Source organism: Acromyrmex echinatior, chromosome 3, assembly GCF_024713525.1.
Source record: "Acromyrmex echinatior isolate Ae372 chromosome 3, ASM2471352v2, whole genome shotgun sequence".
Taxonomy (NCBI): domain Eukaryota; kingdom Metazoa; phylum Arthropoda; class Insecta; order Hymenoptera; family Formicidae; genus Acromyrmex; species Acromyrmex echinatior.
This window is the reverse complement of record NC_141854.1, coordinates 1,357,785-1,369,858: the sequence shown is the minus strand read 5'-3', so window position 1 is coordinate 1,369,858 and position 12,074 is coordinate 1,357,785. Positions and strand designations below refer to the sequence as shown.

At 30.4% G+C, this 12,074-nt stretch overlaps 1 protein-coding gene across 16 annotated transcripts in view; it reads right to left on the bottom strand.

The window, feature by feature from the left end:
- The window catches only part of shi (dynamin-1 shibire), a 159,459-nt gene that overhangs the window by 29,142 nt on the left and 118,243 nt on the right, over positions 1-12,074 (bottom strand). For 10 of the 16 annotated variants that reach the window (XR_015544319.1, XM_087403749.1, XM_087403743.1 and 7 more), the window contains 3 exons: positions 11,851-12,026; positions 11,107-11,295; positions 9,093-9,188 (listed from right to left, as the gene is read on the bottom strand). Coding sequence is in view for 13 of the 16 variants with exons in the window: in XM_087403749.1 (XP_087259875.1) it covers positions 9,093-9,188; positions 11,107-11,295; positions 11,851-12,026 (461 nt within the window). In the remaining 3 variants the exon portion in view is untranslated. Of the gene's footprint in view, positions 1-9,092; positions 9,189-10,020; positions 10,775-11,106; positions 11,296-11,736; positions 12,027-12,074 lie in introns of those variants that run through there. The other 6 variants (XR_015544320.1, XM_087403750.1, XM_087403748.1 and 3 more) reach the window with 5 other exon arrangements.

Genomic DNA, 12,074 nt, shown 5'->3' with positions numbered 1-12,074 from the left:
GACAATCAGTAAATAGTCGTAGAAGGCATGTAAAATGCATTTACTATAGTTTTTATTCAATGCGCATGCGCCTATTTTCATTTCACGAGCTTTTTTCTCTTTATGACTATCAGGGGAGATAAGGAGAGTCTTTGTTCATTTTTAGAAATGTTTAAAGCAATTTCATCATTTCATTTCATTCAGCGTTACCAACTTGGCTTATTTTTTGCCATTTCTAGTTTATTTTATTGTCACTTAGCGGGCATGTTTTAAAAAAGGAATTAAAATAAATGCATAATCATATGTACCATACAAATGGTATGCAAGAAAAATCAACATGTCATTTCTCGCTTATGACGTTACGATTCAATATGGCTGAAGTGACTACTCAGGGGCCTTAATCTCAGCAAACGCAGTTATACAATTTTTACATTGCTGTAATGAAATGGAATGCAATAGATAATATAACGTGTTGATTACATGTAATGTACATGTAAATTATAACTTTCCACTGCAAATTACAGTTATATACAATAAATATAACAATGTAATAAACGTTATATAACTGTTGCATAGAAAAGGTACAGAATAATTATATAACATGCTGAAATGTTATATGACTATAATATAAATAATTCCAATGTTAATTATTATATAATAAATATTATATTGATAATATTCTTCTATTGATAAGTTTTATATTATAGTTACGTAATCTTATTTATGTACACTTTATTAGAACAATCACACATAAAATGACATATGAGCTATATATAAGCATTAAGATAAGATCGCTGGATTAGCATCTTATATAAATCAATGTGATATCTTAATGCTGAATAATCCAACGGCCTTAAACTATACTTACGCAGCTTACGTCATTTTATGTATGATAACTCTTGTGGACTTCCTGCAACAAGCTATTACCATGGTGTGTGCAGTTCAGCCAAACCACGTCTACTTTTGCTCTATGTCGTCAATAGGGAGCAAGAGCTACCAAGAAACTAGAAAGAGAAACATAAAGTGTGTTAAACAAAGAACGATTCAGTACCAATTTTACAACGCGAAATAAGTCGATATTCATAGTCGATTCTTGCATTTAAAACTATCTTAAGTAACAGTCTTAAGATGTCAATTCGAGTTAACGCTAACTGTATTAGCATCTTAAGACACTATTTAAGAGTTTTTAAATAAAAACGGCCTATGAATATCGCCTTATATTTAGCGTTTCACAGTTGGTAGCCCTTCCTCCTTATGAACAATCCGTAGACAGAGAGGGCAGAGATTTAGAAAAGGACACTGTCCAACTGTACACATTACATTATCCACCACAGCTATGACCTAAGTTTTAAGTCTTAAGTTGAGAAATTAAGAAATTGATCAATTTTCTTATAGCATGACTTAAAGCTTAGGTAATGACTTATTGTAGAATGCTCATTATTCTCTGCAGGAATATCAGATTCATGAATTAATTGTTAAACAATATTAAACGCTGCTTAAACAAAAAAAAAACGTTCTCTATCCAAAGTCGACATTGGTCATTACTTACCTGAAAAATACAGGCAATAGGAATAGGAAATAAGAAATTTCTATCTATCAGAAACTGTATACTCTATGTAGAATGTATGTTTTCTGATATAAGTACTAAATCTATTATTCCCTAATTACAAATAAATGTTGAGTGCTGTTATATAATGTGAATATAACAATAATATATAGATCTTATAAATGTTACGTAATATATAATATAACGGTTATCTATCTTCGACATAATATCTGTGTTACATTGAGATTATGTTACCTTTACTTTAACAAATATATATCAAAATAATGCAACAGTTATATAACAATTATTTCGTAGTTATATAACAAAATATATTAATATCGTTACAATATAACATTCTGTTCTATTGTAGCTATACTCCGTATTTGCTGGGATGTAATATGTAGCATAAATCAGACGTTATTTTTCAAACTTTGTTAATAACTTTGAAATGAATAACGATTGACGGCTAAAACATTTCGGAGGTGACAGGATTATGACCTTGACAACATATATCAAGATCATTAAAATCTGTGAGATCGTCTGTGCGATCTAATATGCATAATTATTAAATTTTAAAATCTGCAAAGAAAGAGAAAAGTAATTGTTACACAAAAATTATTAGTTTAATTATTAATTATTAACGTTTAGTGAAATAGATGACTTTAGATCGCCTTAATGAATCAAATAACATCAATTTTCATCATTTTCCTGACATACAAACATATTTTCAGATTATTGTCAGATATTACATCGCTAATACTATTTTCGAAAGAAAACATATTACAGGATGCAAACGAGAGATTTCAAGATTTACTGAAAAAATACACAGAACGCGAATACGCATCCCCGTACACAGGGGGAATACATTTATGAATTTCTGGCTTATCTTTGGATAATTTCAACATTATAACTCGCAATATATGAGAAATATTAAACGTTTCAATCAGGAGAGAAAAACAATTTATTTTGCGATTTGCGCAATAAACCCGGACGAAAATGCGTCTTCGACTGTTCATGAGAGCAATGTTCTTTTTCACGTAATCTTATTTTCACATTATCACGTATGTATACATATATACGTATGTATACATATATATGTATGTACGCATATATACATATATACGTATAGATATATTTTATAACATTACTCCCTATATACACATTTATATTGCAGTAAAACAGTGTATGTGTTCCTCTCGTGCATACGATATTACAACGCATTTTTTAAAAATGTAGCGCAGAAGAATTTAAGCGACCCTTACACGATCAATGTTATCGTAGAATATGTTGATATAGTATAATAAAATAATAATATTAATAGTTTATATAATGTATATAATGTATATTGATATTATATTCAAATCGATATATCTATATCAATGCTATAGCACAATACATTGCGTCGATAATGCTAATCGTGCAGGAGTCGCTTTAGCCAAGTAACCCTCCAATTATTGTAATAATTTTAATACCATATTTCAAGTAATTTTATCCCACAATATAATTATGGTTTCTTGGTCGGATTTAACGGTTCGGAATAAAAATATAATTATTTATATTAAGGGACTCTTCCTTCAATGATCTTGACCGTAACATACGTTGGTCAAGGTCATGACCCTGTCAAGGAGTGATCTCCAACAAGTTTTAGCCATTGTTCATTATTCGTTAAAAAGTTATTACCAAAAAAAAATTGAAAAATTATATCTCTTTTCTACTATATAAAACAAATTTTTTATTTTTAATTATAATATATGTTACGATTTTCCACGCGAAGCGTTTTGCACCCTACGTCCCCCCCTGCCAAGGAATGCACAACTTTCCACGTGAAGTGAGTTTCATCTCACCTTTCCTTGCCAAGGAGCGCACGATTTTTCACTATTTCCTTAATTGATTCACTTTGTACTTGTCTCCCTACTTAGAGTTATTTGATTTTCATATAAAGCAGGGAAATAATTTCCTAACTCTGACCGTTAATAACTTTAAAGATAACGAGCGACGACTAAAACTTGTTGGAGGTCACTTAGGGTCATGACCTTGACAATATCAAGGTCATTGAAGGGGGAAGGGATCCCCCAATGTAAATAATTACCAAAATCGTTATGAAAATCAATATACAGTGAAAATTAACAAGGATAATATGATTTGTGTTGATTACCGAGAACTATATTTGCCATCCAATATCTGGGATTAGAAGTACATAGTGATTTTGCTGTATGGCATACAGTCGCTCGTTATCGCGGCTGTGAAAGTTTTTGCTTATATCAAGGACTCTCTATCACGTTTTATGATTGGGGGTTACTTTGCCCATGTACGATTAAAGGGTTTGGCACAATAGGAAGAAATAAAGGGAAGATATGCGTGTCTTTGGTGCAATTTGAAATTACTGTCTTTATATATATAATAGTGAAAACATTTAAAATATATTTATTTGCAGCTCATGGATTCGTTAAATCGTCCGCCCTATTCTCCCCCTCCCCCCCTGTCTCTCTCTCTCTGTTGACAAATTTCATTTTCATCATTTTCTCTGGTGTGCCAAACCCTTCGAGATAATCAAAACTACGCTAATAGCAAATCCACGATTCGTTCATCAAAGCATCACTCTCTGCTTTTTTTCAAATTCTTTATAATAGATACTATATATAAACGCGGTGATCCGAAGATTCTTAAAGTCCGCGATGTAAAATAGAATTACATACTTAATTGATGTTAGCTTTACATAAAATAAGCATAACTAGACATATAAAGCTTTAGATGGAAGCATATATAATGCATCGAATAAAGTGCATATCGCGATCTCTACGTGTATATACAAGGTGTCCCAGAATGATTGCCAAATATTTCGTGTGCTGATAGAGCGGACTAAACTGAGTCGAAAAGTCTTGTATTATTACTATTTTGTAATTTTATAATTTTCGCAAGTTAACAAGATATTAATTACCAAAAATCGCCAAATATTGGTTTTCAATAATTTTTTACTCAAGTAAGTACTATTAATTTTAAGAAAAACAGCAAGAGACAAAAATTGTTTATTTTTTTCTCATAGAGCTTTAAGAATTTTTTCAAAACTTTTTATCAACTTGTTAGTACTGTATTTTCTTATTTTTATCAACATGAGAAAATACGGTATTAAAAAATTCTGAAAAAATTCTTAGAGTTCTATGAGAAGAAAATAAACAATTTTTGTTTCTTGCTGTTTTTCTGTAAAATTTATAATACTGTAAAAAATTATTGAAAACCAATATTCAGTGATTTTTAGTAATTTAACAATTGCGAAAATTACCAAATGGTAGAAAACTTTTCGACTCAGTTTAATTTGCTCTATCAGCATACGAAATATTTGACAGTTATTCTGGGACATCCTCTGTGTGTGTGTGTGTGTGTGTTTGTGTGTGTGTGTATTTGTGTATAATGTAATATTCTTTCATTTTTATCAGTCATGGACAATATAGAAATTGATATTCATCAGTACGGCGCAATTTAATTACATTTTACGCATTGGGTCTTAATACTTTTATAATTAAACCATCATAACATAAAGCAGTGCTGGGATTTACTTGCACATTTCAATCGATTTTCAGTTTGGTTCTTATTCCTTACTTCACCAAATTGTGCGCAGCCTAACTGCCGGTAGCATTAGGCTGCGCGCGGGTTGGTGAAAAAAGGGGCAGGAATCAAGCTGAAATGTGCAAGTAAATATTAGCATTGACATAAAGCAAAGAGAACATGAATTCTTTTAAAGGCAATATGTATTTAATTAATCATATGTTGAAGTATTTATAATTATCTAAACAAAGTTATCATATCATCCTTTGTTGTAAAACTCGAGATTGATATTTCACCAAATCATCCCCAGATGCATTTAAGGGGATCCTAAAGTATTACCGACTAAATTATATAATTTTTGTATCAACAATTACTTTTTTCCTCTCTTACTGATTTGAAAATCCTTTTCCAGGATTAAAGTATACGCATTAATACGTGTCTGTGAGATGGAGTCTATGGTGAGAACGACAAAAAATTTCGAAATTGAGATCTTTCTTAGTCCAATATGACACTCGTCAGTCCAGAGCTGTCATGTCATGACAACATTTGCTTCATATAAAAACTGTGTAAGCTATACTTATGAAATAATAATCCACAGACTAATAGTTTGCATGAAAAAATAGCGTGTAATTCTTAATATTGGATTTAGATGTCTAATTAAAATATAATTGTTATATGAAAATTTATGTGTATGTATGGCGTGCGTGAGTGAGATATTGATGTAGTAATGTGTCAGTGACATGTAAATTACCTGTGTGTTATTTACAATATGACCAATCATCTTTAGGATTCCCTTAAATATATGTATAAACTTAATGGTTCAACTTTTATAATATTACGATGGGACTTACTACAAGTACAATAATGTAATTTCATGGAAACAAGCGATTTTTTTCGCTCTGATCTATTCCATAAAACACAGAATACTTACATATATTTATTCTACCCTAATACATCATATAGATTTCAATAACTCTTATTATCTGATTTAATTTTTCAGCCCATCTTTTTTCTTCTTTTAAAATAAATATAAATAGTGCACTATCAGAAGAGGTGGAATATTCATACGCAACTAAATCGACAGAGCTCTAAATATTTAATTTAACTTTTCATTTAAATGTTCAATTAACACAATATTCGGTGTGATAAGCGCATAATATCCCTGATTAAAAAGCTACACAACACCTTATAAAGAGGCCTCTAATAACCTTATTATTATGCATTAATAACTCGCTAATGCAAAAATGATCATTTCATAAGAAAAAATTCTCACGAATCTATCGATCGAGTAAAATACGTTGCTAAACAAATCTATGGATATATTTTTGTAATGTATATAATAAAGCACGGTGATTTTAATAATTTAATTTAACTGCATTACTCTTGTTATATCGACGCTTATTTAATTCTAACATTGCTTCAAAAGGATAAATGTGCGTGCGTGCGTACGCGCGTGTGACATATCATATACACGCACATCTGTATACAAGTTATACTGTACAATAACGTTACAATAGTGCACTTTGTGGCTGCGGAATCTCTTTCATGTTGATGTTTCTGATGCATTCTTCGCCAAATGCAACATATGACATCAATTTTAGTATTCCGAAACTTTATTATTATATTTAAACCACGATTGTAATATCTTTGCCTTAATGATACGCAAAACGTATTATTAATCCGACGTACTCCAAAAAGAGCGACAAATTTTAATAAATTCGAGAACAAATTAATAGCAATGTAATTAATTAATTAATTGAAACACGAAGTAAAAAACGCGGTTAAAGAATTATGGTTAAAGAATTATGCTACCATCAGATAAAATAAGTTGAAGTAAATGGTTACGTATGTATATACTAAGAAATATTATTAGGCCTTATTAATATTGGCAATTTCAATGAAGAAATGTTCTACATGTTAATACTTGTGATTGTATGCGAAATTTATAGATTTTTTCTTATTCATTAATGAACTCATAATGTCACTATGACAGTCGGAGAATACGCAATGACACGGAAGATACGAGTCTTCAGCTGTCGGTGTTTTTCTAAATTCATTATTTAAGAAGACATTCAACGTTCTACTGTAACGAAAAATATTCTTTTTTTTAATTGCACTTCGATTTACCTTCTTTTGAGTTTCTCCCGGGTCACTGCGTAAACGTATTTGAAATGAAAGCATAAGTCGCCCAGTATATAGTAGCACACAAGCTTTACAGAAAGTATTACGAATTTTATATACAATACATATATAATAAAATAAGCTTGTGCCATACTATTTAGTAAACTACTTTTCCTAAATGTCATAAATATTTCATGCAAGAACGTGTACTATATAATCTTGAAGCACGTCGTTGCTTTGCAAATAGGCAAGAGTATCTAATTATAAGTCATCGTATATACATATATTAAACCGCAAGCATAATCAGGAAGCTCTCTTCGAGAAAATAACTATAAATAATACAAAATACAATGTCGCTCCTGGATGTGCTTGCCTATGATGTCATTCATTATACATTGTACGTAGTATTGATCACCATTATACTTAGTAGGCACATCGTGCCTATATATTGTTAATTTAGACTATTCAGAGAGAGAAAGAGAGAGGAATGGGGAGAGAAGAGAATAGAAGAAAAGGAATAGGAGAGAAGAGATGGGATAGAAAGAGAAAGAGAAGAGAAGAGAAAGGGGATTTCATGACTTCGGATTTTCATACAAAATCCTTGAAGCATTCTACGCTATATCACATCCTATGTCTGAGCCTATTTTTTTCTTGTTTATATCTCGTAAATATTATGAAGTATCTTTCATTTTCTTATATAGTATACATATATGGCATATATATATTCTTTAAATAATTATAAGAGAAAAAAGTAACAAACGTTATAGGAAGTAGAGAGAAAGTTTATGATGATTTTGTGTAGTATAATGCTTTTGTCATTAAAGAATTGTGTTCAGAACAAGTTGGATATACATTCGTGAGTTTTAGTTACATACTTTCCCAACAGCATGACATTTTCTCATCTATCTTATCAATGGTGTGCCAATGGTGTCGATATTTTCTTCAATACTATAATTCAAGTATATGTCAGATGCAGTCGACATGACAATACCACAATATTTATATCAAACTCGCTCTTCAACGATGGATATTTTATATAATCAATGCGCTGTCAATCATATTATCAAATTCTGGTAGACTTTCCAGGATGGATTCACTGGATACAAACATCATTTTAGAAAGAAATCCATAATATTTTTAACAAGATTATTTATTAATTTTCACACTTTCGCACAACGTGAAAATAATAATGAAATTGGATTAATTGTGCTAATTCTATGCTAAAATCTATTTTGTTCTTTTTTTTTACACATATATGCATATATATATATATTTATTTCATAACATTTTTCCTGATTATCATACTTTGATTCCAGTCCTGAAATTTAAAATGTTAAAACTTAAAATTTTATTGTTTGATTTTGAACTAATGATTTCGGAAAATACTATAATCAAATCTTCTAAAACATTAAAGATAATATGCATAAGATAGATATAATATTTACGTATATAAATATATATATATGTATATGTATACATATATGTATATATATTTATATTAATATTTATATTCATTGTATTTATCCATATACATATGATATAGATATATTTTTATGAGATTATTTTCAACATAAAAATATAATGCAATACAAATATGTTACGTACACACATGTATATGTGTATGTATGTATGTACAGATTTGATTTCAAAAGCATAACCATTAATTAAATTCATAGAATATCATGCAAAAGAGGAAGCCACAGAGAAAATGAGACAAGAATAAATTAATTATTTTGCGGAATTATGTTATATAAAGATCTATTCAAAAGGAATATTAGTTCATTCTCAACCCTGAACAGTCTACCAATCTACTTTCTGCGCAACTTAAACGGATATCCATATACATTATGTTATTAAGGGTATTAAGTTATAAATCCGAAAAACTGTGGGAATATCTATTTACTTGATCTTGAACGCATCCATCAGCTCGTTCACAGCAGCCTGTGTCGCAGCCTGTGTCGCAGCTTGCGTTATCCTCTGCTGTAGACCACCCCCTCGACTAAACACATCACGGATACCCAACTTTGACTACTGATCTCACTCTTGCAATTTGTTTTAGAGACATACATCATACGTTTAACTTTGCTAAATGTTAACTTATGATGCGTGTCTTGTGTATAAAAGCATGCATAATGCCTTTTTAAATGTGTAACCGAGATAAAGTAACATTAACGGTATGTAGCTTTATATTATAACTAGAGCTCGGATTAGCTAATCGATGTACCGATTCGAGTTGACCGTAACGCGTTTCTCATGATTCTCCCCATTTCTATTTGCCCGGCGCGCGATGTGGGAAATGACAGTACAACGGTGCCACAGCAGTGAGAGAATGAAGTGAAGAAAGCTAGCTACGGTTGATACAATCTCAAAACTTTAATCTGGGCTCTATTTATAACAGCAGTTACAAAAATGTTTTATAATAACGATACGATGTTTGTTCAATATTTAAAGGCAACTTTTAAGCTGTTAGACTAAATTCGTCTTCCATTTATAAATACATAATAATTATAATATATGCTATTTTGTTATTTTTGATAAATCGTAATGCAGGCACCGACATATTTGTCCACAATTAGTAATTGACAAGTTTCGGATTATTAGTCTTCATATAAAATATTTTGGATAATAAAAGACATATAAAGTAGAAGTGCTTATGCTTAAAAAGTTTTGAAATTACATTAAAAGGCGTATGTATATATCTTAGATTTTACACAAATGTATCGATGATAAATACGATTGATAGAAAATTAATAGATTTCGAAGTCATTTTTTAAATTTAGTCGCATTTTGCTAAAATGTCATGCTGTTAGTAAGTAAATAAATTATCTATCTGCTATAAGAACGTAAAGTCCTTTATTTGATAATATTTTCAACGGTATATACATATATGATATACATAAAGATAATTCTTCATAAAGATAATTCTTCATAAAGATAATTTACAATTGAACGTGTATGACTCGACTATGTATATATATATTTTTATTTTCTAAGAACAAGAAGATATTGTATCTTTGAAAATATTTAATATTATAGATTTTACTACTAGTGGCATTAAACCTACAACTACAATTAGGGTTGTGTTAATCTTCGTGCCAGAAATAATACTATACATATATAAAAAAAATATATATACGATATGTATATAAATATTAAGCTAAAAATTATTATAAACATTCACGCAATATAAATATTAAATAAATAGAAATAATATCATAGAGAAAAAATATAATTACTCTTATCTTTTCTCAAATCTTAATCACTTAAAAATACATCGTTGTTGTGTTACACGTAGGTAAAATATACTAGAGGAATTGCTCGACATTGGGAAGCTCAATCAGATTCCGGAAACACAAAAAAAGTGCAGGACTTATATAATTATAATAATTTTCGTGTTATTTTCACACTCCTACTTAATTAACATTGATCATGTAATTTCTCATAGTATATATAGACAATAACGATAACATTAGGAAAGAGAGAAATATTGTGTTTTGTGTAAAATATACACTGTCTATAATGCAACGGATACAGTATTGATTAGTAGCGAATAGGCGAGTTAGTGCGAAGACTTATTGTCGGCGCCTGCAATAGAAAGGGAAGTTAGCACCCAAAAGCCCCAGCACAAAAGCTACTGTTTAATATACTCGAGCAAGCTTCTCAAAGAAAGCTGCAAATTTTACGTTTACGATTGTATACCGCTTTTACATCGTTATTGCATCATTATATTTCGAATACACAATCAACAAGGAGCGTTATTATGCGGCATAAAATTTGTACGTAGATTAGCTTAAAAAGAATTGCGATCAATAGAACGTTAAAATCGCGATATACTATTTGAGAAGTTTTTTCTGATACAATTAATTCGAATTTTCTAAGAATTTTTTAAATTCTATGTGCTCAAAAATTATACTCACGATGGTATCATAGGTGGAGGTAGGCCAGGATTAGCTCGCGTTGGTGGTGGTCCACCTGGACCAGGTCTATTAGGAATGGCTGGTGCTGGTCGGCCGCTTCCAGGTACTGGTGGTGGTGCTCGAGAGCTAGAAATAGGTGGTGGCTGTGTCACTCCACGTCTTGGACCACCAGGAGATGGTGGCGATAATCTAAAATGTATAATACATTTACGACCGGTTTTAATCAACTTCTGCGTCATTTGAGCGCATCAAACATGTTCATCCAAAACAAAAAGAAGGATACAAGTAATATATACAAAGAAGTTAACGCATAAAATCTTCGAATGTATAACATAGTCTATATAATTTTTTAATATTATTATTCAAAGATATAAACAATAAAATAGAGATTGAAGATATGAAATATTGATTGATTAAATTAAGATATTGATAAATGATTAAATTCTAATGGGTATTCTAATCTAGCTTAATAATATTTTTATAAGAATATCACTACTTAAAAAAATCTACTAATAAGAAAAGCATGCATATTATGAACATGATGTTTTGTACAACAAAATGATCGTATTTTTCTTCTCGATAATATAGTTAAAAAAAAAATAGAGATATGTCATATGTAAAAAATCTTACCCAAGACTGTTTCAACGGTGTTCAAATGTATGGCAAAGCAGACGGTACAAAATGTAAGGATGATAAATTAGTAAAATGCGCGATAGATCATTTTAGGAATAACATAAGGGTTACCTTGGGTTGTCGCCGGATATCAGCCAATCGTTCTTCACGGGTGGTGGTACTGGAGTTGAAACTGTGGCCATAGAGACATCTCCAATGATACGAAGAGCCTCTTTGCATGCATGATACATGCGTAACATTTCCTCTCGCTTCTGCGCTTCTTCAGGAGATTCTTCCATCATTGAAGCCTATAATTATATATACACATTATAAATTTTTTTCAGATGAAAATATAA